A 26,483-nucleotide genomic window follows, 5' to 3' on the forward strand; every position below is an offset into this window, starting at 1 on the left:
ATTTTTATAGACCTTTAAAAGTTTGATCATGGTCCATCAGACGTAGCTCGGTTCCAGACATCTGGAGCAGCAATGGAGAATGCGCGCTTGTGTCTGCCAGCCGAGCGTGTTGGACAGTCAGAATGTACAAAAGCCCCCCCCCCCCCCCTTTGTGAGAACTGAAGAGCCCTGCACTCTAAGCGAAGCATTAACCCAAGGAGCTGATTCTATTGACAATAACTCGTGTACTAACATTGCGACTTTATATTTGATCCTTCATTGAACAGGCAACTACTGGATGTCAAATACTACCAGGGTGATATGCTTCCTCACGCATTGCTTTCTTTCCCAGATCATTTCTGGATACGCTAAACAACACTGGTTCCAGTGCAGATCCCAGGGGCACTCCGCTGTTTACCTTTCTCCATTGGGAAAACTGACCATTTAGTCCTACTCTCCGTTTCCTATCTTTTAACCAGTTACCATTACCAATCCAGAATAAGATATTGTCTCCTATTCCATAAAAGTTTAGTTTCCTAAGACGTTTCTTATGGGGGGACTTTGTCAAATGGCTTCAGAAAAGCCAGATCCAGTATTTCGAGTGGCTCACCCTTATCCATATGTTATTAACAAGTTCAAAATATTAGATTGGTAAGGCAAGACTTCCTTTTGCTATGTCCATGTTGGTGCTTCCTGATTAAGCCATGTCTAACCACATGGCCAGACATTTTCAGACCAGTTAACTTGTTCAGACCAGTTAAAATGTCCTGCTGAATATACTTTCCTAAGATTATCCAGCTTCATGTAGCCAGATAACTGACAGGCCCGACTGACGATGTTTGAATATAGCTGCTTAGGTTTTTAAGTCATCCGGCCTTGTGTGGCTGGAAGACTTCCGGCTTAACCAGAAATGTTTAGAAGCTATCTGGTTAAGTAGTGCATCCAACATAAAAAAAAAAAAAAGGCAAGCAGTTCAGTCCCCTCCCTGCCCCGAAAAATGTCATGCACGGCCACGTCGTGTCATGCACCCTCTGACATATAATTAAAGTCCTTGAGATCTTCTGGTTGGGACCCTTACAAAAAGAACCTCTCCATTTACCCACAAAGTATATGCTCCATGCTGATCTCCCCCCCCCCCCCCCCCCCCGGCCAGGAGAGAGGGAAGCATTTCCCCTCTACCTAAGCACAGTGATTTGCTTCAGTTCCTTGGTATCATCACCATCAAATTATGTTTCCAGTGCAGTTTCTTGTTAACATCCTCCCCAGTAAAGAGGAAAGCAAAGAATTCATTTTGTTTTTCTGATGCAGCCTTCCACCTCTTGGTAAACTAATGGTCCAGCTGACTCCCTGACAGTCTCCTTGCTTTGCATGTAATTGAAAACGTTTGTATTACGTTTTCCTGTATGGCAAACTTATTTTTTTCAAAAACCTTTCTTGGCCTGCCTTATTAATGTTTTACATTTAACTTGTCAGTGCTTCTGATATTTCCCTTTTTCCTCATTTGGATCTCCTTTTCATTTTCTGGAAGATGTCTTTTGGCTTTAATTGCCTCTTTCACCTCACCATTTAGCCAAGGTGGCAATCGTTTCATCTTCCTTCAAGCATTTTTCATGTGTGGAATACATTTTATCTTGGCTTCCAAGGAGATATTTTTAAACAGTGCCCATGCATCATGCAAACTTTTAACCTTTATAAGCACTCTTAATTTTTTTTCCGATTTTCTCATTTTATCGTAATCTTCCTTTTGAAAGTTAAATTTCACTGCAGTAGTTTTACGTAATGTCAAAATTGATTATGTTGTGATCACTGTTGCTAAATGGTCCCTCCACACCAGGTCCTGGGTTCCACAGAGGACTATTTTAAAGTAGCTCCCCCTCTTATCAGTTCCAGGACCAGCTGCCGCATGAAGCAGTCATTCATGGCATGCAGAAACTTTACTTCCCTAGCATGTTCTGATGAGTCGTTTACCCAATCAATACCCGGATAATTGAAATCACCCATTATTTCTGTGTTGCCAAATTTATTTGCCTTTCTAATTTCTGTTAGCATTTCACTGTTTGATCCTTCATCCTTGGCTGTTGGACGGACGGTAGGATATACCCACTGCTGTTCTCTTCTCTCTCACTCATGGAATTTGTATCCATAAAGAATCCACTTTCTTGCAGAACTTTTATCTCACTTGCTTCTATGCTATTCTTAACATATACTGCCACCCTTCCACCAATTTGATCTACCTTGTAATGTCAATATAGTTTGCACCTTGGTATCATCAATGTGTCCCATTGGTTATCTTCTTTCTACCAGGTCTCTGAGATGCTTATTACATCTGTGTCTCCATTTACTGCCATGCATTCTAACTCTCCAATCTTATTTTTTAGACTTCTGGCATTTGCATACGGTCAGTTTAAAGTATCATTTTTATTTGTATTCACAACCTGCTTATTAGCAGTTGATACAGGTAATTTGGATTCATTCATATTGCTCATTATTTAAATCCACCTAAACTACTTCAGCCTTTACCATGCCCTCTCTATCAGGATAGTCTAAATTCCCTGTTTTGCCAATATCCTTTGAAGCTGCCTCACTCCAAACCATGCATTCCTGAGTGACTGACAGCTTCCCCCTCCCCCCCCCCCCCTGGATCTAGTTTAAAAGGTAGTGAATGCATAAAATAAATTTAAGAGTGACTCAAAAATACCTCTCCCTTCCCCCAAAAAACTAAACATTTTCAGCATGCACACCCCTACAGCTAACTGCAGCCTAGCTTGGATCATGGCTGTCCTTTACTGCCCACTGGTGATTAATAATGTTAAATGTATAAGGGCTGGGATTCCATAAAGGAATGACAAGATGTGAGGTGTGGCATGGGGAGGAAGGGAAGGGCACAGACTAGACTGAAACTAACTCCCAGCTAGCTTGGACAGTGAATGATGGGGAGAGGGGCAAAGTAGGCTGTGAAGCAGCAGGCTGGCAGAAGGGTTTGCTCAGAAGCAGCACATGCCCAAAGAAACATCTTACAAGAGTAAAGCTTGGCATTGGCATGGATCAAGAAGGAATCTAGAAAGAAAGGTTATGTTCAGTTGGTTACAGTGCTTCCTCACTGGGGAAAACCTAAAGTAGCCTACATGTTTAGCAAAGTGTGCAGATGCCATTAGATAGGGGCTGCCTGGGTTGGTTTTGGATTGTAATGTAGTAGACTCAGTTAAGCCCCTGTTGGTTTGGAAGAGTTTGTAGATGAGGCGAAATGGCATGTGCTGGGGAAGAAGGGTGGACAGGTGAGGTCCTTTGAGAAGGGGACTGGGGAACCTGCACAGGGCAGCTGTTGCCACAAGTTAAGACATATCACTGAGCCCATCATGGCCAGAGGTTTTGGGGCAGCTTCACTGACTTGTTAAATGTGATTGGCAAAATATGAGTTAAACATAAACATAGAAATGAAACATAGAAATGACGGCAGAAGAAGACCATCCAGTCTGCCCATCCAGTCTGCCCAGCAAGCTTTCGCACTCTTTTTTTTTTTCCTCATACTTATCTGTTACTCTTGGCCCTTAGTAACTTTTTGATTCTATTTCCCTTCCACCCCCGCCATTAATGTAGAGAACAGTGTTGCCACTGCATCTAAGTGAAATATCTAGCTTAATTAGTTAGGGGGAGTAACCGCCGCAATAAGCAAGCTACACCCATGCTTATTTGTTTACCCAGACTATGTAATTCAGTCCTTATTGGTTGTTGTCTGTATATAGATCCACTTTTCTTCATTCCCCCTGCCATTGACGCAGAGAGCTATGCTGGATATGCATTGACAGTGAAGTATCAGACTTTCTTCCCTGCCATTGAAGCAGAGAGCTATGCTGGATATGCATTGAAAGTGAAGTATCAGGCTTATTTGGTATGGGGTAGTAACTGTCGTAACAGGCAAGCTACTCCCCGCTTTTTTTGTGAATGGAAATCCTTTTTTTCACATTACTTCTTGCCGTTGAAGCTTAGAGCAATGTTGGAGTCGCATTAACCGTGTATATGTTTATTGAATAAGGGTATTATCTCCAGGTAGTAGCCGGCATTCCCGCGAGCCATCCACTCTTCATTCACATCCTCTAGACTTTATGGATCCACAGTGTTTATCCCACGCCCCTTTGAAGTCGTTCACAGTTCTGGTCTTCACCACTTCCTCCGGAAGGGCATTCCAGGCATCCACTACCCTCTCCGTGAAGAAATACTTCCTGACATTGGTTCTGAATCTTCCTCCCTGGAGTTTTAAATCGTGACCCCGAGTTCTGCTGATTTTTTTCTGACGGAAAAGGTTTGTCGTTAACTTTGGATCATTAAAACCTTTCAAGTATCTGAAAGTCTGTATCATATCACCCCTGCTCCTCCTTTCCTCCAGGGTGTACATATTTAGATTCTTTAATCTCTCCTCATAAGACTTTCGATGAAGATCATCCACCTTTTTGGTCGCCCTTCTCTGGATCGCCTCCTTTCTGTCTCTGTCCCTTTGGATATATGGTCTCCAGAACTGAGCACTCCAGGTGATGCCTCACCAAGGACCTGAACAAGGGGATAATCACTTCCCTTTTCTTACTCGATATTCCTCTCTCTATGCAGCCCAGCATTCTTCTGGCTTTAGCTATCACCTTGTCACACTGTTTCGCCGACTTCAGATCATTAGACACTATCACCCTAGGTCTCTCTCCTGCTCCGTGCACATGTGCCCTTCACCCCCCATCGAATACAGTTCTTTCAGATTTCCACACCCCTTATGCATGACTCTGCACTTCTTGGCATTGAATCTCAGCTGCCATATCTTCGACCACTCTTCCAGCTTCCTTAAATCCCTTCTCATTCTCTCCACTCCTTCAGGCGAGTCCACTCTGTTGCAGATCTTAGTGTCATCCGCAAACAGACAAACCTTATCTTCTAACTCGTCCGCTATGTCGCTCACATAGATATTGAACAGGACCGGTCCCAACACCGATCCTTGTGGCACTCCACTTAACACCGCTGTCTCTTCAGAGTAAGTTCCATTTATCATCACACATTGTCGTCTGCCCATCAACCAGTTTTCAATCCAGGCCACCACCTCAGCGCTCACTCCTAAGCTTCTCATTTTATTCACCAGCCTCCTGTGTGGGACCGTATCCATAGCCTTGCTGAAATCCAAGTAGATGACATCGAGCGCTCTTCCTTGATCCAATTCCCAAGTCACCCAGTTGAAAAAGTCAATCAGATTTGTCTGACAGGATCTTCCCCTGGTGAATCCATGCTGCCTCTGGTCCAGCAATTCTTCAGACTGTAGATAGTTCAATATTCTTTCTTTCATCAGTGACTCCATCACTTTTCCCACCACCGAGGTAAGGCTAACCGGCCTCCTTCCAGCCTCTTCTCTGCTCCCACTCTTGTGAAGCGGGACCACCACCGCTCTTCTCCAATCAATCAGCACCACTCCCGTTTCTAATGATCTATTGAACAGGTCACGCAGCGGACCCGCCAGCACATCTCTGAGCTCCCTCAGTATCCTGGGGTGAACCTCATTAGACCCCATGGCTTTGTCCACTTTCAGTTTTCCCAGCTCTTCCCACACATTCTCCACTGTAAATGGAGAAACATCTACTCCCCTCCCCTCAAGTTTCTTCCCCATTTCATCAAAGTCCGTGTTTTTGAACTGCAAAACTCGGGTCTTCGTGCTTCTTCTACGTATCCTTTGTGTGATATGAAACCATACCATTTGATGATCACTGGTACTGAAGTGGGCACCCACCTGGACATTAGAGACATTATCTCCATCAGTGAGCACTAAATCGAGTATAGCTCCCTCTCTCGTGGGTTCCATTACGATTTGTTTGAACAGAGCCCCTTGCAGGGCATCTACTATCTCTCTACTATTGTTAGATTCAGCAGAAGGGATTCTCCAATCTACATCTGGCAGATTAAAGTCTCCAATGATCACCACTTCTCCCTTCTTTCCCATCTATTGGATGTCTTCAACCAGATCTCTGTCATGCTCTTCCTTTTGATTTGGAGGCCTGTAAACCACTCCAATATAAATGGATGCCCCATCATCTTTTTTAAGGTTGGCCCATAATGCTTCTTCTTTGCCCCATCTTCCTTGCAGCTCAGATGCCTGGATATTGTTTCTGAAATTAAGAGCCACTCCTCCCCCTTTCCTATCCTCTCTGTCCTTCCTTAACAAGTTATAGCCCGGTATGGCCGTATCCCAATCATGAGATTCCGTGAACCATGTCTCCGTGATAGCAACAACATCCAAGTCCGCCTCCGCCATTAGGGCTTGCAGATCTGGGATTTTATTGCCCAAACTACAAGCATTTGTGCTCATAGCTTTCAAGCTTTTCTTGTTCAGGTTACTGCTTTTCCTGGACTCCTTTTGTGACTTTAGTTGATTTTCGTTTCCTTTGCAATTGTGCAAAGGAAATGATTAGTTCCTCTGACACAGTCATTCAGTGCAATGAGCTTTTTCCTTTGGTTACTGATCTGGAATTTCTGTATGCATTGGGTTTCTTCTCTCTTCTCAGATAACACTTCAATCTTTTTCTCAAGAACTTCTTCAGTATTTAATACAGAGAAGGCGTTTTATACTTGTTGCACTTGATACAGTGTGTGTCTCCGCATCACAGGTCTAATTCTACCAGAGCCCACTGTATTCCTGTTATTTTTTGAGTTTCTTAATGCCGTGTGAGGTGGGGGGGGGGGGGGGGTAGACTTGTGGGCTGCACAATTGTTAAGAATGGGTGTCTGAGGGTCACAGGTCTTATCCTACCTGAGCCCACTGTATATCTCTTTTTTCTTGACTTTTGGTTTTTCTGTGGTAATGGGGAATTAATTCCTGAATAATGTAAAGTGGGTGAGACTTTCTTTATTGCAGCTAATTCAGCTTTAACTTCAGCCAGCTCCTTTTTCAAGGAAGAGAGTTCTGAACAAATGGGGCAAGCCCTAAGTTTCCAGATGATTTCCCTCAGAATAAAGGCTCCACAATAGCTACATTGGATAGTCCTCATTTTGGTAATTTATTTGATGGTTAAGAGCTAAGGAAATACCAATTTACTAATTTATCTTGTTGCCAATTATGAATTTAGGCAGACTATATCAGAAAAACAAACCTAGGGGTGGGTGGGCAGAGGGGTAGGGTGGGAGGGAGTTAAATATTGCTGTTGAATGCCCCTTTAGCCAGTGAGGTTTTTATTGGAGCATTTTCATACATCTTTTTATTAAGTGCTATATCTGTAAATTAATAAAAATGGTGATTGATGGGTTATTATATGGATAAACCAAGACTTGTAAGTCATGTCATTTGTTGGGGAGAAAGGGTGGGAAGGCAAGGTGGAGTGGTTTGTGGATGGGGTTTGAATTGTGGGAAGAGTACAGTGCACCCATGCTGTAAGAAACAGAGGTATAAATAATGCTACATGAGATGGATGTATCAGGGTTTTAACAGAAACTATGGGATCCAATGTACCCAAAGTGACTTCCATTGGACAATAACTCGCTTCATGTGAGATTTCAGGTGTTATAGTCCCACTGTCAGTCATTTTGGGGATCCATTAGGTCTATAGTTTCTTGCTATAACCTCGATTGCCCAGTCAAGATATTTTTTTCTCTTTACATATGTATAAATGCGCACATTTTATATACAGTTATAGTCAAGGCAGCATAGTGACTTGCTTTCTATCTTCTCTTTCCCAGTTGCAGTACTGTGGACGGCTGTTCCTACATGAAGGCTGGCCTCTCTGCATGCACGAGAAGATTGTAGTACAGCTGGCATCTGTTGACTGGAGGCTACTGCAGCCTGCTGATTTCTATTTGCAAGTGGTGCCATACCTCAGGAAGACCCCACGCATTGTGCTGAAATGCCTCTCAAATGACAATCATAATATAGAGGAAGTGGTAATCCCAGAAGTCTCTTACACTTATATTTTTACTCTAGAATGGCTGGACTCCATTAATGGGGATCGATCAGGAACATCCCTAGCGAACTGTTTACTAGTCAGTGAGGATCAGCTACTTCGTGTTCCCTGGAGCACAGTGGTAAATCCCGAATTTATTGAAAAAACAGAAATGGTTGAAAATCTGGCTTCCGTAAACAATACCACAAGTGAAATGTCATCAACCTTCTGCTATACAACAGGTTATATAGGATCCCCCGTGCTTTGTGAGGAAAATGTATGCTCCGGGGAGAATGAATCTGCAAGCCATTCTGCCCTGCCTTGCTCAGAGCCTTCTGTGAATGGTATTTCTGTCTACTCAGGACCTAGTGCAAATCCTGACAGTGACTCGGAAGGGGACTATGTGGAACTTACCAATGTATCCATGCCACGGTTTAGACCTCAGATGGGATCTTTAACTCAGTCAATAGCCTTAAACTATAAACCCCAGCACTTCGCAAAGGAGATGCAGCAGTCACAAGAGAAACATAAACCTATTGTCATTCGTGAGAGCACAACATCTTCCAAAAGCTTAGTGAGTTCAGTAGTCCTTCCAAATGCTAATCAGGTACAAGTTAGGAATTTCGACTCAGAATCTCCAAAAAATGTATGTTCTTCGGAAATTCAGTGCAACAATGTTCATTTATTGGGGTCTTCACCGCAATCAGAAGATCCAAAATGCAGGAAAATTTCTGACCCTAACCTAGAAACACCACAGTCTATAGAGGCAACGCAGACAGGTCATTCTGGCCGGTCCCAAACCACAGAACTCTCCTGGACAGGTGATATTGGTCACGAAGCAGCCGTTGAAGCTCCACAAACTGGTAATATCTGCTTCTCAACCACGGAAACTGCACAAACAATTGATGTTGACAACTCTGCAGAAGCTATAAGGACAGATGTCAGCCATTCAATAGCTGTGGGTGCTATGCAGACAGGAAAAATCAGTGACGTATCCACAGAGAACATAGGGATGGGCGACAGCAACTCTCTACTAACCCACGAGACATCAGAGACTGAAGGTGCACAGACAGGTGATCTCTGCCACTCTCTAATCATGGAGGACACATGTGATAACCTCTCCTTGACCACTGAGGGATCAGTGCAATCTGAAAACAGTAGTCACTTCAGAGACGTCCAGGAACTCACTGGCCCAGTGATGGATTGCTCTCTGCTTGCAACTGAATGCTCCGAGACACGGTGCAGGCTGCTTGCAGATAACTCTGCCTCAAATTATTCCCAGACACAGTGCAAATTGTCTGCAGAGAGCTCAGAGCTTGTTTGCCAAATGCCCAATGAAAGTATTCTTGGACACACATCAAATAAACTAACTGATCAGGTGACTGAATGGAAATGCTCAGAGTGCACGGAGAGTACAGGAAGAGACCAAGATACTTTGTTGGGCGTGAACCTCTCAGTGAAACCGCGTGAGCCTTTGCCGTCCGATACACCATCCCAAGCAGAACTAGGGAGTACTGAGAGCAGTGAAAAACAAGATCCAGGTCAGGTTGAAAAGATGAGCATGGAGACTGAGAATCACAAGCTTCTTGGGCACAAGAAGCTATCAGATGGTGCTAGTGAGACTGTGGGACACCCACAGAGGATAATTCAATATTCATCAAGGACAGACAGACAGGATGTCGTAGCATGTACAGAAGAGAAAGGGGACAGTGAAAGGAGATTTAAAAACATGGCTGGCTCACGCCTAGCTGCAGGAGAAAGGCCGTCTGCTGATGTTAGTGCTACTCTTGCTGAGATTTTCACAGTGAAAGCTAATAATGACTGCCAGAACAGAGGTGAGAGCACAGAAACATCATCTAATGACAGCATGGTCACAGAGAGGAATGAAACCATGCAGCTACTGCAAATCTGCAGGGAAGAGCAGGCAGTGAGGTGTGGGATGGAGAGCGAGGTTAGTGAGGGGAAAGCCGTCGAAGAGACATTACTGAGCGCTGGAAAGGACACCCCAGGCAGGTCCAAGGGCAGTGTTTCTAAAGTGGACTCCATATCTTTCCTCTATCAGTCCACAGACAGAGGTGCCAAAGGACAAAAAGCTCAGGTCACAGAAAAAGCTATCAAGGAGCAAAAAATACTGCACGCAGACAGAGATATCAGCATTAACTCTTATGGTGTCAAGCTGGAGAAAGATTTGGCTACAGAGGTTCCCCTTCCCAAAGGTACAGTATATCCTCCGTGGCAGTCATACAGTCGTAATGCTCAGACCTAGACCTTGAAATGTGCCAAAACCTGAAATTGCACTGTCCAGAATATGAACGCTGAGTTTTAGGAAAGAGAAATAAAGTTTGCAGCCTCTCATTCTTGGAGGGCTTTCAGCTGCTCAGCACATTTGGGAAAATAAAGATATCTTAGGAAAAGTGCTCCTGCTGGGGTAAATCTAGGACAGTGGCCTTCCGGCTTCTAATAGATGGCCGATCAGGTGGTGTTGTGGTCCCAGGGGTTGACTCACTCACTGCACGGGGCTGGCTAAGCCCGTCTGTTAATGGTAGCAGCTGCTTTTTAGACGTAGACTGGAAACTTTCTCAGGGAACCCTCCAGTAAACCAGATCTCAGTTCAGAAAGGTAGGTGGCAGGCAAGTGTACTTGTGGCTCCAAGCAAAGCCTGTTTATTAATAAGAGAAATGTATTTACCCACTCCATTCCACGGGTAACTTCAGAGTGAATGCTTGTTCCATCAAGATTTTGAGACAGTAGCTGCTAACTCCACCTTGCTTCTCATTTAAGCATATTTCTGGGTAAAGATCAGAAAAGCCTCCTATATACAGATGAACAGTCAGGAACACTTACAATAGTGTGAGCTGAAGTCCCGTAGAAATCACAACATTTCCAGCTTTAAGGGTTTGCATCCCACTCAGTTTCCCACAGTACAGATATTATTCATAAGCATTGTACCAACAGTGGCTCCTGAAAAGGAGGCAACGTCACTTAATGGACCCCTAGGGGCATAGACACAGGCCAGGCCTAGGAATGGAATGTGGGGCTGGAATCATCCATGATGTTATAGGAGATGATACGGAGAAATGTTGGCTCGGTTCAGATATCACACAGAATCTCAGCTGGAAACTGGCAATGCAAATTGGAAATTGGCAATTTAAGGGGCCTATTTACTAAAGGCTTTCTCTTATTCTGTGTCTATGGGGAAAATGCTTCGTAAATAACCCCTAAGTTTGATTGATCATCTGAAACTCGTACATGGCACCAACTGCAATCATTTTCAGTCAGCAAGCCTCGTTGTTGACCCAGGGTTTGAAGTTAGTTTGTGAATTCCAGTAAACTGCCATCTCAGTTCTGCTTGTTGTCCAAACCAGAGAAGCCAGGTCTCTGTCAGTTTCTAAAGCACAGCCTATTCCAGCCACTAAACCCCGCCCTAAAACAGACACCCAGAAAATTCTCCACCCACCGCCAGTTCTCCCAACTTTCTTAACCCATCTCCTGACCGTATATGGAGCTTTCATGAGACCAGGAGAGATTCCCAGTTGCGTCTGCCTTACCGGTGTTCTTTTTCACAAAAATACTGTTGGCCAAAGGCTGGTGCCATTTTGCTGTGCAGACCATGTAGAAAAATGGCGCATGCATCAGGTTGGCCTGCGCCACTGTGAAATAAAAAAAAGTGGCAGGGCTGGAGCGACTAGGGATTGCTTCTGCCCCATGACGTCCCAGCTGAGGTAAAAGGCTGGGGGAGGGGGAACGTGGAGTGAGTAAGGGAGAAGACCATGGAAGGTTTTCAGCAGGTTTTTTTCACTGCAAAGGTGGGGCGTAGAGGATTTCTCTAACAGGGGATCTGTGGCAAAAAAATTGAAGTTATGGTTGTCACCTCATTTCTGAGTAACTTAGATTCCACGTGACATCTGAACTGCCCCATTCCCTCCTGCAGCCCTGGTGCAGTGAGTTACAACTGAGACTTCTAGGGGTATCTAAGACATATGAGGATTCTCTCAAACTACTAAGCAGACGCTTAAAGGTGCACAGAAAACTCAAGACCCAAATATGTACTAGAACCTGATTACCTAAAGGCCCCCAGACGTAATGGACAATCTGGTTCCACTGTGAAGAGGCTACATAGGCAACAATCTATCCTAAAATCTACTTCACAGAAGAAAAATATTTACCTCAACTGGCTCAGTTAACTACAATGAAGGCTGGTCTATTTTACCACTACTCTACCAGTATGCATATCCTAGTCCAAGGTATGCTGATGCCATCACATCATCATCCCTGCTGATGGCAACTTACTTGGGCTATATATGATGACATTGACATGTCTGCGTAAAGGAAGTGCGGAAAGGAGGGGGCTCTAGCTGACTTCCTGTTTAGATGCAGATTCCAGGATGTCTCTTGCTTTCTTGGTGCCAGGGTTTATTTATTTACATCAGTTTATTGCTTCTACAGCAGGTCACGCCAATTTACATCATCGTAAGACCACAATCTAGTCAACGCATACAAAATATAAAACAGTAAATTAATATAATATAAAATCATAACTTGATTCATCAAATCATCTGTCCCAATACAAATAATCTATTCCAACATTTAGCACCCCCATAGAATAAACAATATTGCCTGCAATTACTCTAATAAATGATGAATCCAGAAGAAAATATGTTGGGAATAGAATAACTATTAGATCCTTTTTTGAAGACCTGATTGGGATTCTGATATTTTATAGATTTGGACCAGCTGTTATTGGGCTTGGAAGCCTGTAGATAGAAATCATTTGAAAAATGTGTCTTTATCTATCACGCTGCTATACTGTGCAGAGGTATATGTAGAAACAGGTAGATTATATGGTTCAAACAATAAGATGCGGACAGCCTTCAAGTTTTTTTTGCACAGTGGCACATGTATGATTATCTACCAGTTGGTGAGACGACGTATGTGTGCACCCGGTGCAAAGAGCTCCTGGCTGTCAGAGAACGAGTCCGATCTTTGGAGGCTAGAGTGGCAGATCTGGAGGAGCCGAGGCATATAGGTATATAGATGAGACCTTCAGGGACATAGTAGCCAAGTCCCAACTGCAGTCTAGCAGCTCCTGTGCTGCTTTGGAGGAGCAAGGTCACCTGGTCATAAAGCATTAACCTGATGTATAGCAGGAAATTATCCTATATCAAGGACGTGTCTCCAAGGGTTACTGCCCTAGAGGGAAGGGTTAGGTCGGCCGTCATAGTTGGTGATTCCGTTATTAAGAATTTAGATAGTTGGGTGACTGATGGATGTGCGGATCGCTTGATAACTTGCCTACCTGGTGCAAAGGTGGTTGATTTCTTGTGTCACTTAGGATTTTAGACAGTGCTCGGGAGGAATCAACGGCTGCGGTATATGTGGCCACTGACGACATAGTAAGATGTAGGAGGGAGGTTCTGGAAACCAAATTTAGGTGCTTAGGTAGAAAGTTGAAATCCAGAACCTCCAGGGTAGCATTTTCTGAATTGCTCCCTGTTCCACGTGCAGGTCACCAGAGGCAGGAAGAGTTCTGGAGTCTCAATGCTTGGATGAGATGATGGTGCAAGGAAAAGAGCTTTAGTTTTGTTAGAAACTGGGCAACCTTTTGGGGGAAGGAGGAGTCTTTTCTGGAAGGATGGGTTCCACCTTAACCAGGGTGGAACCAGGCTGCTGGCGCTAACCTTTAAAAAGGAGATAGAGCAGTTTTTAAACTAGAACATGGGGTTAAAATGACAGTCACTCAGCAGTGCAAGGTTTGGATGGTTGTATTATTAAAGGATGCAAAAATAACAAGGCATTCTGATAGAGAGCTTACAATAAAGGCAAACATAACCCATGTGCCTATATTATATATTTTGTTTCCTGCCTAGCAAGCTCTCATTAAAGGAGGCATATAAATATGTTAAATAAATAAATAAAAATAGGGGAAAGCATAAGCATTGGTAAGTTAGATATAAAATATTGATAAGGTGAGCTAAAAGAGAGTTTGAAAAGAAGCTGGCCTTAGAGGCGAAAGCTCATAATAAAATGTTTGTAATATATATCTGAAGCAAGAAGCCTGTGAGGGAGTCAAATGGACCATTAGATGATCCGGGGGTTAAAGGAGCACTTGGGGAAGATAAGACCATTGCAGAAAGATGGGGACAGTAACTTTTAATCAGCCACGCGGGTGCGCATGTACGTGCTTATGCCGGCTCATGCGAATGGACGTGGCCATTTTATAATACATGTACGTATATGCGCGCATGTTATAAAATCGGCTGTATGCACGTATATGTGTGAACAATTTTATATGGACACAAATGTGTGTGCAAATGCCGCCTCTATTGCATAAGTAGGGGGGAATTTTAGTAGATAAGCACACTGATGCAATTACCAGTTTCCCCAGTTCGTCCTGGTAGTCTTCCTTTTACCCTATGAGCCCCAACCCTTCAAACCCCGCTGACTAGCCCTGATGTTTTTGTTTTTAAACTTACACGCCATTCTCAGCAAAAGTAAAGTTATACGATAGGAAACACTGGCGTGCAATTGTGCGTATAAACACTTCTGGGTCTGTAACCTGAAGTATGCACGTAATGCCCATGCCCTGCCCAGAGTCCACCCATGCCCTACCCCTTTTTGACTTCCTGATTTGTACACATACTCGTGCATCTTTTAAAGTACATATGGCATGTGCAGGCGTGACTTCTGCATGTATCTACTGGCTTTGACATGCATAGGGCTTTTAAAATCTACCTATAAATGAATTCTTTGCTTTGGTGTTTAGTGAAGAGGATTCTGGGGGGATATCCATGTCAGACGCTATATTCAATGGTGATGATTCAGAAGAACTGAAACTAATCATGGTCAAGCTGGAAGAAAGTAATAAGGCAGAGTAACAAATCGCTCAGACCAGATGGTATACACCCTAAAGTTCTGAAAGAACTCAAAAATGAAATTGCAGATCTCTTACTAGTAATTTGTAACCTGTCATTGGGATTGTCCATTGTGCCTGAAGATTGAAGGATGGCCTCTGTAACCTCAATATTTAAAAAGGGCTCCAGGGATGATCTGGGAATTGTAGACTTGTGAGTCTGATTTCAGTGCCGGGAAAATTGTGGAAACTATTCTAAAAAATCAAATTCACAGATCATTTTGAAAAACATGGTTTAATGGAAGACAGCTAGCATTACAGATGGGAAATCATGTCTCACCAATCTGCTACATTTTCTTTGAATGGGTTAATAAAAATTTAGTTCATGGTGAGCCAGTGAATGTAGTGTATTTGGATTTTCAGAAGGTGTTTGACAAGGTGCCGCATGAGAGACCTCCGAGAAAATTAAGTCATGGGATAGGAGGCAATGCCCGGTTGTGGGCTGCAAACTGGTTAAAAGATAGGAAACGAAGAGTAGGATTGCATGGTCAGTTTTCGCAATGGAACAGAGTAAACAGTGGAGTGCCTCCGGAATCTGTACTGGGGCTGGTGCTTTTTAATATAGATATAAATGATTTGGAAATGGGAATGAAGAATGAGGTGATCAAATTTGCAGACACAAAATTATTCTAAGTCATTTATATCACAAGTGTCTTGTGAAAAATTGGAGGACCTTGCAAGACTGGAAGACTGAGCATTCAATTCACAGCTGAAATTTAATGTGGACCAGTGCAAAGTGATTCATGAGAAAAGTAACCCACACTGTAGTTATATGATATTGGGTTCCATGTTAGGAAATACCACACAGGAAAAGGATCTGGGCATCAATGTGAACACTACTTTGAAATCCTTGGCTCATTATATGGTGGCGATCAAAAAATCAAACGAAGGTTAGGAATTACTAGGAAAGGAATGGAGAATAAAATGGTGAATGCCATAATAAGAACATGCCGAGTCAGACCAAGGTCCATCAAGCCCAACATACTGTTTCCAATAGACGCCAAACCAGGCCACAAGAACCTGGCATAATGCCTCTGTATCACTGTGTGCACTGTGTGCAGTTCTGGTTGATGCATCTCAAAAAAAAATATAGATACATTGGAAAAGGTACAGAGAAAGGCAGCCAAAATGATAAAGGCAATGGAACCATTCCTCTATGAAGAAAGACTCAAGAAGTTGGGGCTCTTCAACTTGGAGAAATGATGGCTGAGAAGGGATATGATCAATATCTATAAAATCATGAGTGGAAAAGAATGGTTACATGTACATTGATTATTTACTCTTTCAAAAAAATAGACTAGAAGACACTCTAAGTTTGTAAGTAGAAAATTAAAAACAAATCGGAGAAAATTATTTTTCAACACACAGTTAAGCTCTGGAATTCATTGCTGGAGGACGTGGTTAAGGCAGTTAGCATAGGTAGGTTTAAAAAAGGTTTGGACAAATTCCTGGAGAGGTCCATAAACTGTTATTAGCCAAGTAGACAGGGAGGATAACTTTAAAATATGCACACGTGCACCCTTATCCACTCATGCTGATGCACATTTATTTTTTATCATGAGTGCAAATACGCATACACCGTATAAAATATGCTTAAATCTATGCTACAGCATTCACATAGATTTAAAAGATATGTGGAATTTATTTCCAGCATAGATGGATTAGTTTTGACTTTATTTATTTATTTTTTATTTATTTAAGTTTTTTATATACCAACATTCAAGACAGTAGTCCCATCATGCTGGTTCACAAGGAACAGGGGTGCAGTTATAATAAAACTTTACAATTTGAACAATAGTGCAGAAAAGCAGTTACATATAACAAGGAAATCAAAAACTTGGAGTGAGAAGGAAAATGGAGATCAGATAATTATATATAAGTATGAATAACATTGTATAAATAACATTGTAAGAGGTGGCTATTAACGCTAATACTAGCGAAGCGAGTTGATTGATGGGAGTTAAATAATGTTGGAGTTAGGAAAGGCCTGCGTGAACAGCCACGTCTTGAGTTTTTTCTTGAATGTTGAAATGCTGGGTTCCATTCTGAGATCCGGGGGAATGGAGTTCCATAAAGTTGGACCGGCTGTGGAGAATGCCCGATCTCTAAGCGTGATGTGTCTGGTAGTTTTGGCTGGAGGAACTTGAAGTGATCCTTTGTAAGCATCTCTTGTTGGTCTTGTTGAATGGTGTAATCGGAGGGGGATATGGAGATCGATTGGAGCTAATTGATGGATGTTTTTGAAAATGGTGAGAATGGCCTTGTAGATTATTCTGAAGTGGATGGGCAGCCAATGAAGGTCCATCAGGATAGGGGTTATGTGTTCTCTTCTCCTGGTGTTAGTGAGTATACGGGCGGAGGCATTTTGGACCATTTGCAATTGTTTGGTGTGTGATGAAGGGAGACCAAGCATGATGGTGTTACAATAGTCCAGCTTTGCGAAAATGATTGATTGTAGAATCGTTCTAAAGTCATGTGTGTGGAAGAGAGGTCGTATTCTTTTCAGCACTTGGAGCTTATAAAAGCAGTCTCTGGTGGTTTTGTTGATGTTAGCTTTCAGGTTTAGGTGATTGTCAATTAGAACTCCTAGGTCTCTCACTTGTGTAGTATTTGGTACGGTAGGATGAGAGTGTGTGAGGGAGCTGTTTTCTGGTGTGATGAGTAGAAGTTCAGTTTTTGATGAATTTAGTATCAGGTTGAGACTTGTGAGAAGCTGTTTGATATTTTGGAGGCAGGTTTCCCAGTGAGACAGTGTTTTTGCGAGCGACTCTTCGATGGGGATCAGGACCTGGATATCGTCAGCGTAGAGGAAGTGTTTGAGATTGAGGTCAGTGAGAAGTTTACATAAGGGTAACAGATAAATGTTAAACAAGGTAGGAGACAGGGATGAGCCCTGAGGGACTCCTACTGATGCGGGGTGAAGAGAGGATTCTTTATTATGAATCTTAACCTTATATCCTCTGTTGCTGAGGAAGGTTCTGAACCATGATAGGGCAGTGCCTGAGATACCTATGGCTGTTAGTTGATTGATGAGGAGGGAGTGATTGACCGTATCGAATGCAGACGATAGGTCGAGTAGTATCAGAAGGAAGGCTTGTCCTTTGTCTAAGCCTAGGATGATGTGGTCAGTCATAGAGATGAGGAGGGCTTCCGTGCTTAAGGTTTTACGGAATCCGTATTGTGATGGGAATAGAAGGTTATTATCTTCAATGTAGTTTGAGAGTCGTGAGTTTACCAATTTTTCCATTATCTTGGCTATGAATGGGAGGTTAGCTATCGGTCTAAAGTTGTTAGAATCGTTTGGGTCGAGATTTGGTTTTTTGAGAAGGGGTTTGAGTGAGGCAAGTTTGAGGTTGTCAGGGTAGAATCCTTGTGTAAGGGAGCAATTTATGATATCTGCCAGGGTTTTGGAGATAGATTCTGGAATTGATAGTAGTAGTTTGGCTGGGATGTGATCCGAAGGGTGAGAGGAAGGTTTCATTTTCCTTAGAATTCCTTGGATCTCAGTGGATGACGTTGTGTCAAGTTCTTCTAACCGAGTGTAGTTGATTGAGGGTTGAGGAGTGGTTAGTGGAGCAGTGGGGTTCGTGGGGAGCTGCGATAGAAGAGTATTGATTTTGTTGCTGAAGAATAGAGCTAATTCTTCTGCTTTCGATTGAGCTTGGTCATGAGCAATCTCTGGTTGGTTTAATTGTGTGAGGTTGGCTACATAGCTGAAGAGGGCTTTGGCATCGAATACAAGGTTGTGTATCTTCGAGGCGTAGTAGTCCCTCTTGGATCTTAAGGTGCTTGATTTGTATTGATGCAGAGATGATTTGTAGATTAAAAGGGTGTTGGTTCCTGGGTTTTTGCGCCATTTAGCCTCATTTTGTCTTAGTTGGAGTTTGAGCTTTCTTAGTTCTGAGAAGAACCATGGCTGTCTTTTGGAGGAATTCTGGTGTGGTTTTTTTGTAATAGGAGGGCATAGCTTGTTAGCTATAGTTTCGGTGATTGTATTCCATGATCGAAGTGCTGCGTTCGGATCTGTAAGGTCCAGTTGGTGGAGTAGTGGTGATAGGTGATTGTTAAGGTCTTCTGGGGAGCAAGTTTTCCTGTATTTGAAGGATGGCGAAGGAATGCAAGCCGGGTTGGTATCTTTTATAGAGAATGAAGTTGTTATGAGGTAGTGATCTGACCACGGGACCTTTGTGCAATTTGGAATAGTTATGGGCTTGATTGCAGCGTTAACGAAGATCAGGTCTAACGTGTGGCCGGCTTTGTGGGTAGGTTTGTTAACTAATTGAGTGAAGCCTAGCGCTGTGAAGGCTGTGAGTAGTGATTCACAGTTAGGTGATGGGGTAGGGTTATCAACATGCATGTTGAAATCACCTAGAATGATAGCTGGCGAGTCAAAGTTGATGAGGGAGGAGGTTAATTCGACCAGTGGTGAAGCATCTGATTCCAAGAGACCTGGGGGAGCATATACGAGAAGGATTTGGAGCTTGTCTGAGGTGAAGAAGCCAAATTCAAGTTTTGAATTGGAATTGGATTGATGTAGGGAGAATCTGAGGTCCTTTTTAGTTGCTAAAAGAATACCTCCTCCCTTTTTTTTATGACGAGGAAGCGAGAAGAAGTCGTAAGCCTCTGTAGGTAGTTGATTAATTATTGCTGTGTCTGATGGTTTTAACCATGTTTCCGTGATCGCACATATCTCCAGTTTCACATCGATGAGGTAGTCATTTAAGATTACAGACTTTTTCGTTAGAGATTGAGCATTGAAAAGGCTTAAAGAGAAAAGGGTGAGGCCTAGAAGTTGCGTGGAAGGAGTGATCAAAATTGAAGAGAGGGATTTAAGGTTGTGTTGTTGGGCATGTCGGAAAGAAATTCTTTTAGGTGGTGTATTATGTTGAAGAATTGGAATTGTGAAGAATGGGGCCATTTGTAGGGACAATGTTGCGAGGTTAGAAGGATTAAGAAAGAGGGGCTATGTGAAAGTTGGAGGCTTGTATGTGCAGGTTTGATGAATGCTAGAGGCTTGCAGGGGATGGTGTATGAGTGCTTGAGGCTTGCAGGTGGGTCATGAAGAGTGCTAGAGGCTTGTAGTTGAGGCTGGCTGGCTGCTGGAAGCTCGCCGGTGAGGATGGATGAGTGTTTGTAGCTTGCATCTGAGGCTGGATGAATGCTGGAAGCTTGCAGGTGAGGCTGCAGGTGAGAAGAGTGGATGGATCGAGGTTCGGGTGCGGAGGTAGAGAGGTTGTACGACTGGCGTTCTGACGGGGTGAGAGTCTTGTTGTAGTTGTCTGTTACGACGCTGTTGAGACTGGAATGGATGAGGTTGGTTTAGTGGGACTTTTATTCCATACGGTTGAATCGGTTAGCTCCGTACCTTTGCTAGCTGCTACCTTTGTTGTAGATTTAGGTTAATCCGTGGGTATGGCTCGGGGCCTCCTCGGGGCTCTACGAAGGGGCGAGACAAAGGGGCAGGCCCCTTTGTTGCGCTCCTTAGGCGCGCGACGCACGGCGCGCGGCGCCGGTCTGACTCAGATTTAAAGCCCCTCTGGGCTGGCTCCTATTGGAGGCTTGCTTCGGCGGGCGGGGCTTCCGATCGCGGCGATTTTTGGCGCGGAGAAAAGTTGCCTTTGGAGGGCTGGTCGGGTCGGATCAGGATGCCGATGATGAAGCCGCAGGTAAGTTTAAAATTCCCGTGTGGTCGGCACGGGGGCCCTCGGTGGTCGGGGCGAGAGGATGAAGGCCTTACCCCGATGGGCTCAAGCGCCGGCTGCGCGGGCCCCTCTCCCAGCTCCCGCGTGTGGATCCGGCGTCTGCAGTGCAGGTCGAGGCAAAGGGAGGGTCAGAGAGCCTGCTCTCTTTTAAATCTGGCGGGGTCGCGTTGCTAAGACGTCACCGGCGCGACTTTTGGCCTCGGGTGTTGCTGGTCAGCGTCTTTAAGACTTTTTAAGACGTAGCCAGACTTATCTGGCTACGTCTTTTTAAGTCTGGCTACGTCTTTTTAAGACGTAGCCAGACTTATCTGGCTACGTCTTAAAAAGTGTTACTTATTCAGCTAAATAGGGCTTTTTAAGACTTACCCAGCTAAGATAGTTGGATAAGTCAAAAAAGAGCTACTTAGCTGGATCAATAAGATAGCCAGATAAGTAGTGTTTGAAGATTTATCTGGCTACCTTACTTAGCCAAATAAGTAGCGCTTTTTAAGGCTTGTTATGAAGCGTGGCTTGCAGGACCTTCCCGCGATCTGCCTTACTTACCTCCAGTGCTGATTGTGGCTAGGACACCACCATGACGCCACTTCCTGACCTCTCCCTAGGTGTGCATGCGCCTGATGGCACTACCTTTAAAGGGCCTGTGGCAAGAACTCTGCCAGGGCACCTTGTATTGACATCACTGGCTCTCCTGTACTTAAGACTTCTGCGGGGGAGCCACTGACACTGCAGCAATGGGTCTTCTGCCTTGCAGTGCGTATTGTTTTGCCTCGTCTTCCAGCTTTGCCTTGCCTTATCCAACTTGGTCTCATCCAGCCTTCCTTGTCTTGCCTTGCCTTGGCCTGCCAGTCTTGTCCACTCCTGTGTGTCTACGTCCACCCTTGGCCTGACTCTCTGGATCTTGACCATTTGCTTGGACCTGACCACGATTGCCTACTGCCTGGACCTGACCACTCTTATTAGCTGCCTGCCCTGACTTCGGCCTCTTCTTGACTCAGTTAGTCTGCTGACTGCCTTGACTCCGATGTGCTCTTGGACTTTAGTTACCTTCAGCAGAAATGTGGTCACTTGTGACTGGCAAGTGGGTTTATCTCTTAATGGGTGGATGAGCGAGGAGATCTAGAATTGGTGACTTAGTGAGTCACTGAGGAAAGTTCTTTGGGAGTTTGTTGACAATTTTGAAGAGTGGGGAGGTTGATATCAAAGGGAGTTGGTGAGAGATGGCCTTGGACTGTCTTTGTGTGCACTGTTTGCATTTTTAGCGTTGAGGAATTTAGCTTCATGGGTGAGAACTCCTGCTTATATGCTTATTAAATGGATGAATTGCCAAGGCCTAGACAGGTTGAAGGGAGGAGGTGTATACAGTGACACTTTCCACAGTCCTACTGACAGCATTTTTGTTGTTGATTTTATCAAATTCCAGTAATTTGTTTTTCTTTCCAGTCAGAAGTTTACATACCTTCCCTACATGTGCAAAAGATGTGAACACCGAGGTGCTAAGCAGTGGCTTCATATGTCTGCCTGGTGAGTATGAGACCAGATGAATCAATTTTCTACTGGCTTATGAAGGGGTAGTGCTTTGTATGTATTGGAATACTAATTCTCATCTGAAAATTTGAAATTTCCTTCATTAATCCATTTTACGTCATGGAAAGAAAGTAAGCTTTTGTAGTATCTCATACTCTTTGTAGACAATCTGACACTGAGGCCAGTTGCTGAGTTCTCACTGGTGCTGTCTCACTGTTGGGCTGTGTGGCCGCCTGGATCACCTGTGGTGTTTCCTGATTCCACAACTAGAAAGCAGGTAAAGCTGTCACCACAGGCATTGGAAGAGCAGAAAAGGCCTCCGGACACTGATCCTAAGACACAGGCAGCAGGCACAGTGAAAGCACTACACTTCCTGTATCCATGGTTGCCTCCTCCTTTCCTCCCAGCACAGACTTCATGTCTAATCAGGAAGCCCGCGCCACAGGGAGACAGGAAGAGTCGGAGGTGACAGGGAATGCAGTGTTGTCACTGTCCTGACAGTGCCTGCTGCCTCTCCTTGAGTTCCTTGACTGGCTGCCTTGTCTGCTCCTTTCTTGCTTTTGCTGGTTGCTCTGATCCTGCCTCCCAGTATCTGTAGTAGAGTGAGAGAGAGAGAGAGCAGGATTGGGGAGATGGAAGATTGAGAAGCAGAGGGATCAAAGAGGGAAGATGGGGACTGGGATTTGGAGAGGGCAAACAGGAGCGATGTGGGCTGAGAGGTATAGAAAGAGAGAGAGAGCAAGAGAAGGGATGTGGAATGCCGGTGGATGGAGGTGGAGGGCATAGGAAAATAACAGGAAGACTGGAAGGTGGTGAGAGAGCCAAAGTGAGCAGCTTGAGGGTCTCCAGGGAAATAATAGAAAGCTCAGGCCCTCTGTGTTTACTGCCCCAGCCCTCCTTTCAGGAAACCTGCAAGGAGCAGGAGGGGAAGGGCTGGAGAAGGGAGCAGAGCAATTGTTTTCTGCTCTGCAGTGTCTGCTCCAACCCTGCCCACTCCTATTCCTCAGGAAACAGGAGGAGAGGGGTGAGCTTGGTGCACAAACTGCAGTCAGCATGTGGGGAGAAACTGGAGAGGGGCTGCAGCAGACATAACTCAGTCTGCAGCTCTGATTCCAAGATTGGACTCGGGCAGGAGTGAGGATGCAGCAGTCAGTGAGCTTTAATTTATAGGGAGATGGGAGCAAAGAGGACTCAGAGTAAGAAGAAGGAAGGGGAAGAATGCTGTGATCATACCTGGAAGGGGAAAAGTGGTGGTGGTGGGACAGGAAGAGAGAGTGTGGATTAGCAGGAGAGGGATGGTGGAGAGAAAGCTGATATTATTCCTCTCCTCTCTCACCCCCTCCACCCCCAGCTAATCAACAACAATCTCAGGGTGACCACAAGTCTAAAGTTTCCATGTATAAGTATATGTGTATGTGTTGGGGGGCCGCAGAGAAGAGAAGATGGCAGGGTCGTTGAGAGCCAGAGAAAGGAAGATGCGTGATTGGGAAGTGGGGGAAGAGAGACAAGGAGAGAGAGATGGAGAAAAAGTGGTGGGGCGATGAAGATCTGAAAGCCAGTGAAGAAGAGATAGAGGCCTCAGAGGAGTCAATGGGGAAAGAGGGAGATGGAGGGGTGAGAATGGGGAGATGAAGGACAATAAATGGGAGGGGGAGGGAGAGAGAGAGATGTTAAATTGAATTAATTGATCCCTTTGTTTCCATTTTGCTCTTTTATTCTGTGATTGTTCTGCTGTTTCTTTACTTTCTTTTTCCGATATTGTTTCACTCTGTCGCCATGTTGCTACTCTTTCACTATTTACTTTGTTACTAGGATGCTCTCATTTGCGTTCTGTTACTGCATTGTTACTGTTACAAGCTGTGTCACTATGCTATTCTGATACTCTGTTCCACTACAATGCACAGTTGTGACATATTGTCCAGTACATGGCACGTGAGTTCTTTTGTGCATTTATAGATTGCACAGAGAAATGTTTTCTATAGATTACTTGGAAATGTGGTCAGAAAGTTGTTACACTGTACTGTTTTTAATAATAACACTTGATATATTATTATAAGCTGACATTTTCTGACACCTAGGAACCAGAGATAAAAATGGGCGTGCTGTGGTAATTGTAAGCACAAGGAATACCACCTGGTTAAATCCCCACTGTAACACCAAGGAACTAGTTCATCTTTTCCTGTATTTCTACAGCACTCTAAGGTCAGTGATAAGGACACTATGAGAAATGACCATCTCAGAGACTTGGGGAGGGAGCATGCTTGATGGATAGCTAGGAGGATATAATATGCTAGTATGCAGCAGGAGCCAGGGCAGGCACAGATACTGAGAAGGGATGTCGTTGCAGGGGTTATTGAGAAGTAACATTCTTCAAGAAAGTGGCAAGTCTGTGGACTATCAATAAACTTCAAAACTATTATTCTCATAGGTCTTCTGACTCTCTTGATATTAGAGATTAAGAGATTTCATTTATAATCATTACATACTAAAACATCCAGTTGTTGTGATTCTGCCCTATTTGGGCAGTATCTCACCTTTTTTTCTTTTTTTCCTTTGCGCTGCTGCTTCCTCAGCGTGGCTGGAGCCACGCTGCTATAGTTTTCCCTGCAGCCTGGGCTGCCGATGCTCTCCTCATGAGGCTGGAGCCGCGTTTCTGTACATTTTGCGGCCCAGAGGATGCCGACCTCACTTGGCGCCCGGAGCCGTCCTTGGTTCACCTTTTGTGGCAGGGAGCCGCCATCCATCCCGGGGCCTGCCCTGCGGCCTGGTTCCTGCTCCTGTAGTCTTCAGCAGCAGGGACGCCATTCTCCAAGGTCCTGTCCATCTTCTCCTAAGGGGCGAAGCCGTGCCTCCTCTCCTTTCTTAAAGGTACAGCGAGGGAGTGGTGCACCTCGGATGTCATCAAGGGAGTCTCCTCTTTAGCCCTATAAAAAGGGCCTGGCTTCACTTCCACCTTGCCTTCGCACGGAGCCAGTCCTCCTTAGGACTTCTCTTCATTTCCAACTTCTCGTAGGTACTCTGTTCTTCGTGGGATCCCGTTTCTTCGTCCAGATGTTCTTCATCCAGATGTCTTCGTCATGGTCTCTCGTCTCATCTTGTCAGTTCCAGTTATCCTGATGTCTCCTTCATCTGTCTCATTGGATCTGCTGAAGTGTTGTTTGTCAGATCTCCTGGACTTATCTTCATCTTCCATTGTCTTTCTCTCCAGATAACTTCATCCTGTTCTTCTCAACTCAAGATCCTCTCCGCTATGACTGCTTAAGCCTCCAGAGGATTCCGGCTTTTTTTGTACCCACTCCGAGTTCCTCATCGAGCTTTTAGCCTCAGGTCCTCTGAGTCCTTGGATCCTAAACCTCTTTTCATACCGGACCTTCGGAGTTCCTTTTTGTCTGTTTCTATGTGGTTGGACTCTCACTAATCCTTGTTCCGTTGACGTCTCCCATGTCTGGCCTTGATTGGCTGTGCATGGTGCACCTTGGTGCAGGCCTCGTCTGAGTCTTCGTTGGATTCTTCTATCAACCTGTTTGGGGGAACCACGGCATGGTCCACGACCAGCCCTCATCGGCTGTGTAGGGCACGTGATCTGGCAGTACCTATTCAGTATGGTGGCTTGTGACTCCGTCTGAGTCCTTCTCTTCTAGCAACCCTGAGTTCATCTCAGTCCTTCTTCATCAACGCTATATATTGATTCATTTTCTTCAATCAACTTGCATTTTGTTATTGCCTCCATGAAGCCCTCACATATCCTGTATCTTCTTTTGATGTCTTTGTCCTTCAACCGCTGTCCGTCTTGTCACAGTTGCTGCTCCCGTGTGGCAGGTCCGAAAGGGCTATCAAGTGGTCGGAGGACTACTCCAGAGGCCAACATTGTGTTGTTGGGTCTCTTTGCTGTGTACAGGTTTGGCAGAGGTCAGGGCGCTACTTCTAGTACTTCTAGCAACACCATCCCATGATTGAATACTCTTCACCTGCCTTGGCACTTGCCGGAGCTCCTCTGCGGCTGCGTTGTGGCCCAGGGGCACACAATTCCTCAGAAATGGAACCGCCTCCTGCGTTTCCATAACACCAGTGCTATCTGACTTCTAGAAAACAGGTTAAAGCCTACTATTTTAAACAAGCTTTTATTTTTGTGATATGATTTATATATCCCTCCGCCATTTTTAATTTGGTGTTAAAGATGTTTGATATATTGACTTTGGATTTTGTCTTGTTTGTTATTTAGATATCTGTTTTAAGTATAAGTGATATTATTTTATTATTTTTTCTTAATGTATTTTAGTTTGCTCTTTGGATTTTATGTTGGATGTAGATTATATATATATATACCCACCGACAACAATGGATTGTGTGGGATACAAATGGTGAAAATAAATAAATAATGATAAAAATGTGGGATTGCCAAAAACAATGCTTGTCACTTCCAAAAAGGAAAAAAAGTATTGATTTTAAAATATCCTCTTGTAGAATTTGAAC

General features: G+C 44.2%; 1 protein-coding gene across 1 annotated transcript in view; it reads left to right on the forward strand.

The window, feature by feature from the left end:
• The window catches only part of PLEKHG4 (pleckstrin homology and RhoGEF domain containing G4), a 341,909-nt gene that overhangs the window by 114,044 nt on the left and 201,382 nt on the right, over positions 1-26,483 (forward strand). The window contains 3 exon segments of the mRNA XM_029608782.1: positions 7,675-10,090; positions 21,927-22,007; positions 24,089-24,212. Of these exon segments, the coding sequence (XP_029464642.1) occupies positions 7,675-10,090; positions 21,927-22,007; positions 24,089-24,212 (2,621 nt within the window).

This window comes from Rhinatrema bivittatum, chromosome 7 (genome assembly GCF_901001135.1).
Source record: "Rhinatrema bivittatum chromosome 7, aRhiBiv1.1, whole genome shotgun sequence".
Classification (NCBI taxonomy): domain Eukaryota; kingdom Metazoa; phylum Chordata; class Amphibia; order Gymnophiona; family Rhinatrematidae; genus Rhinatrema; species Rhinatrema bivittatum.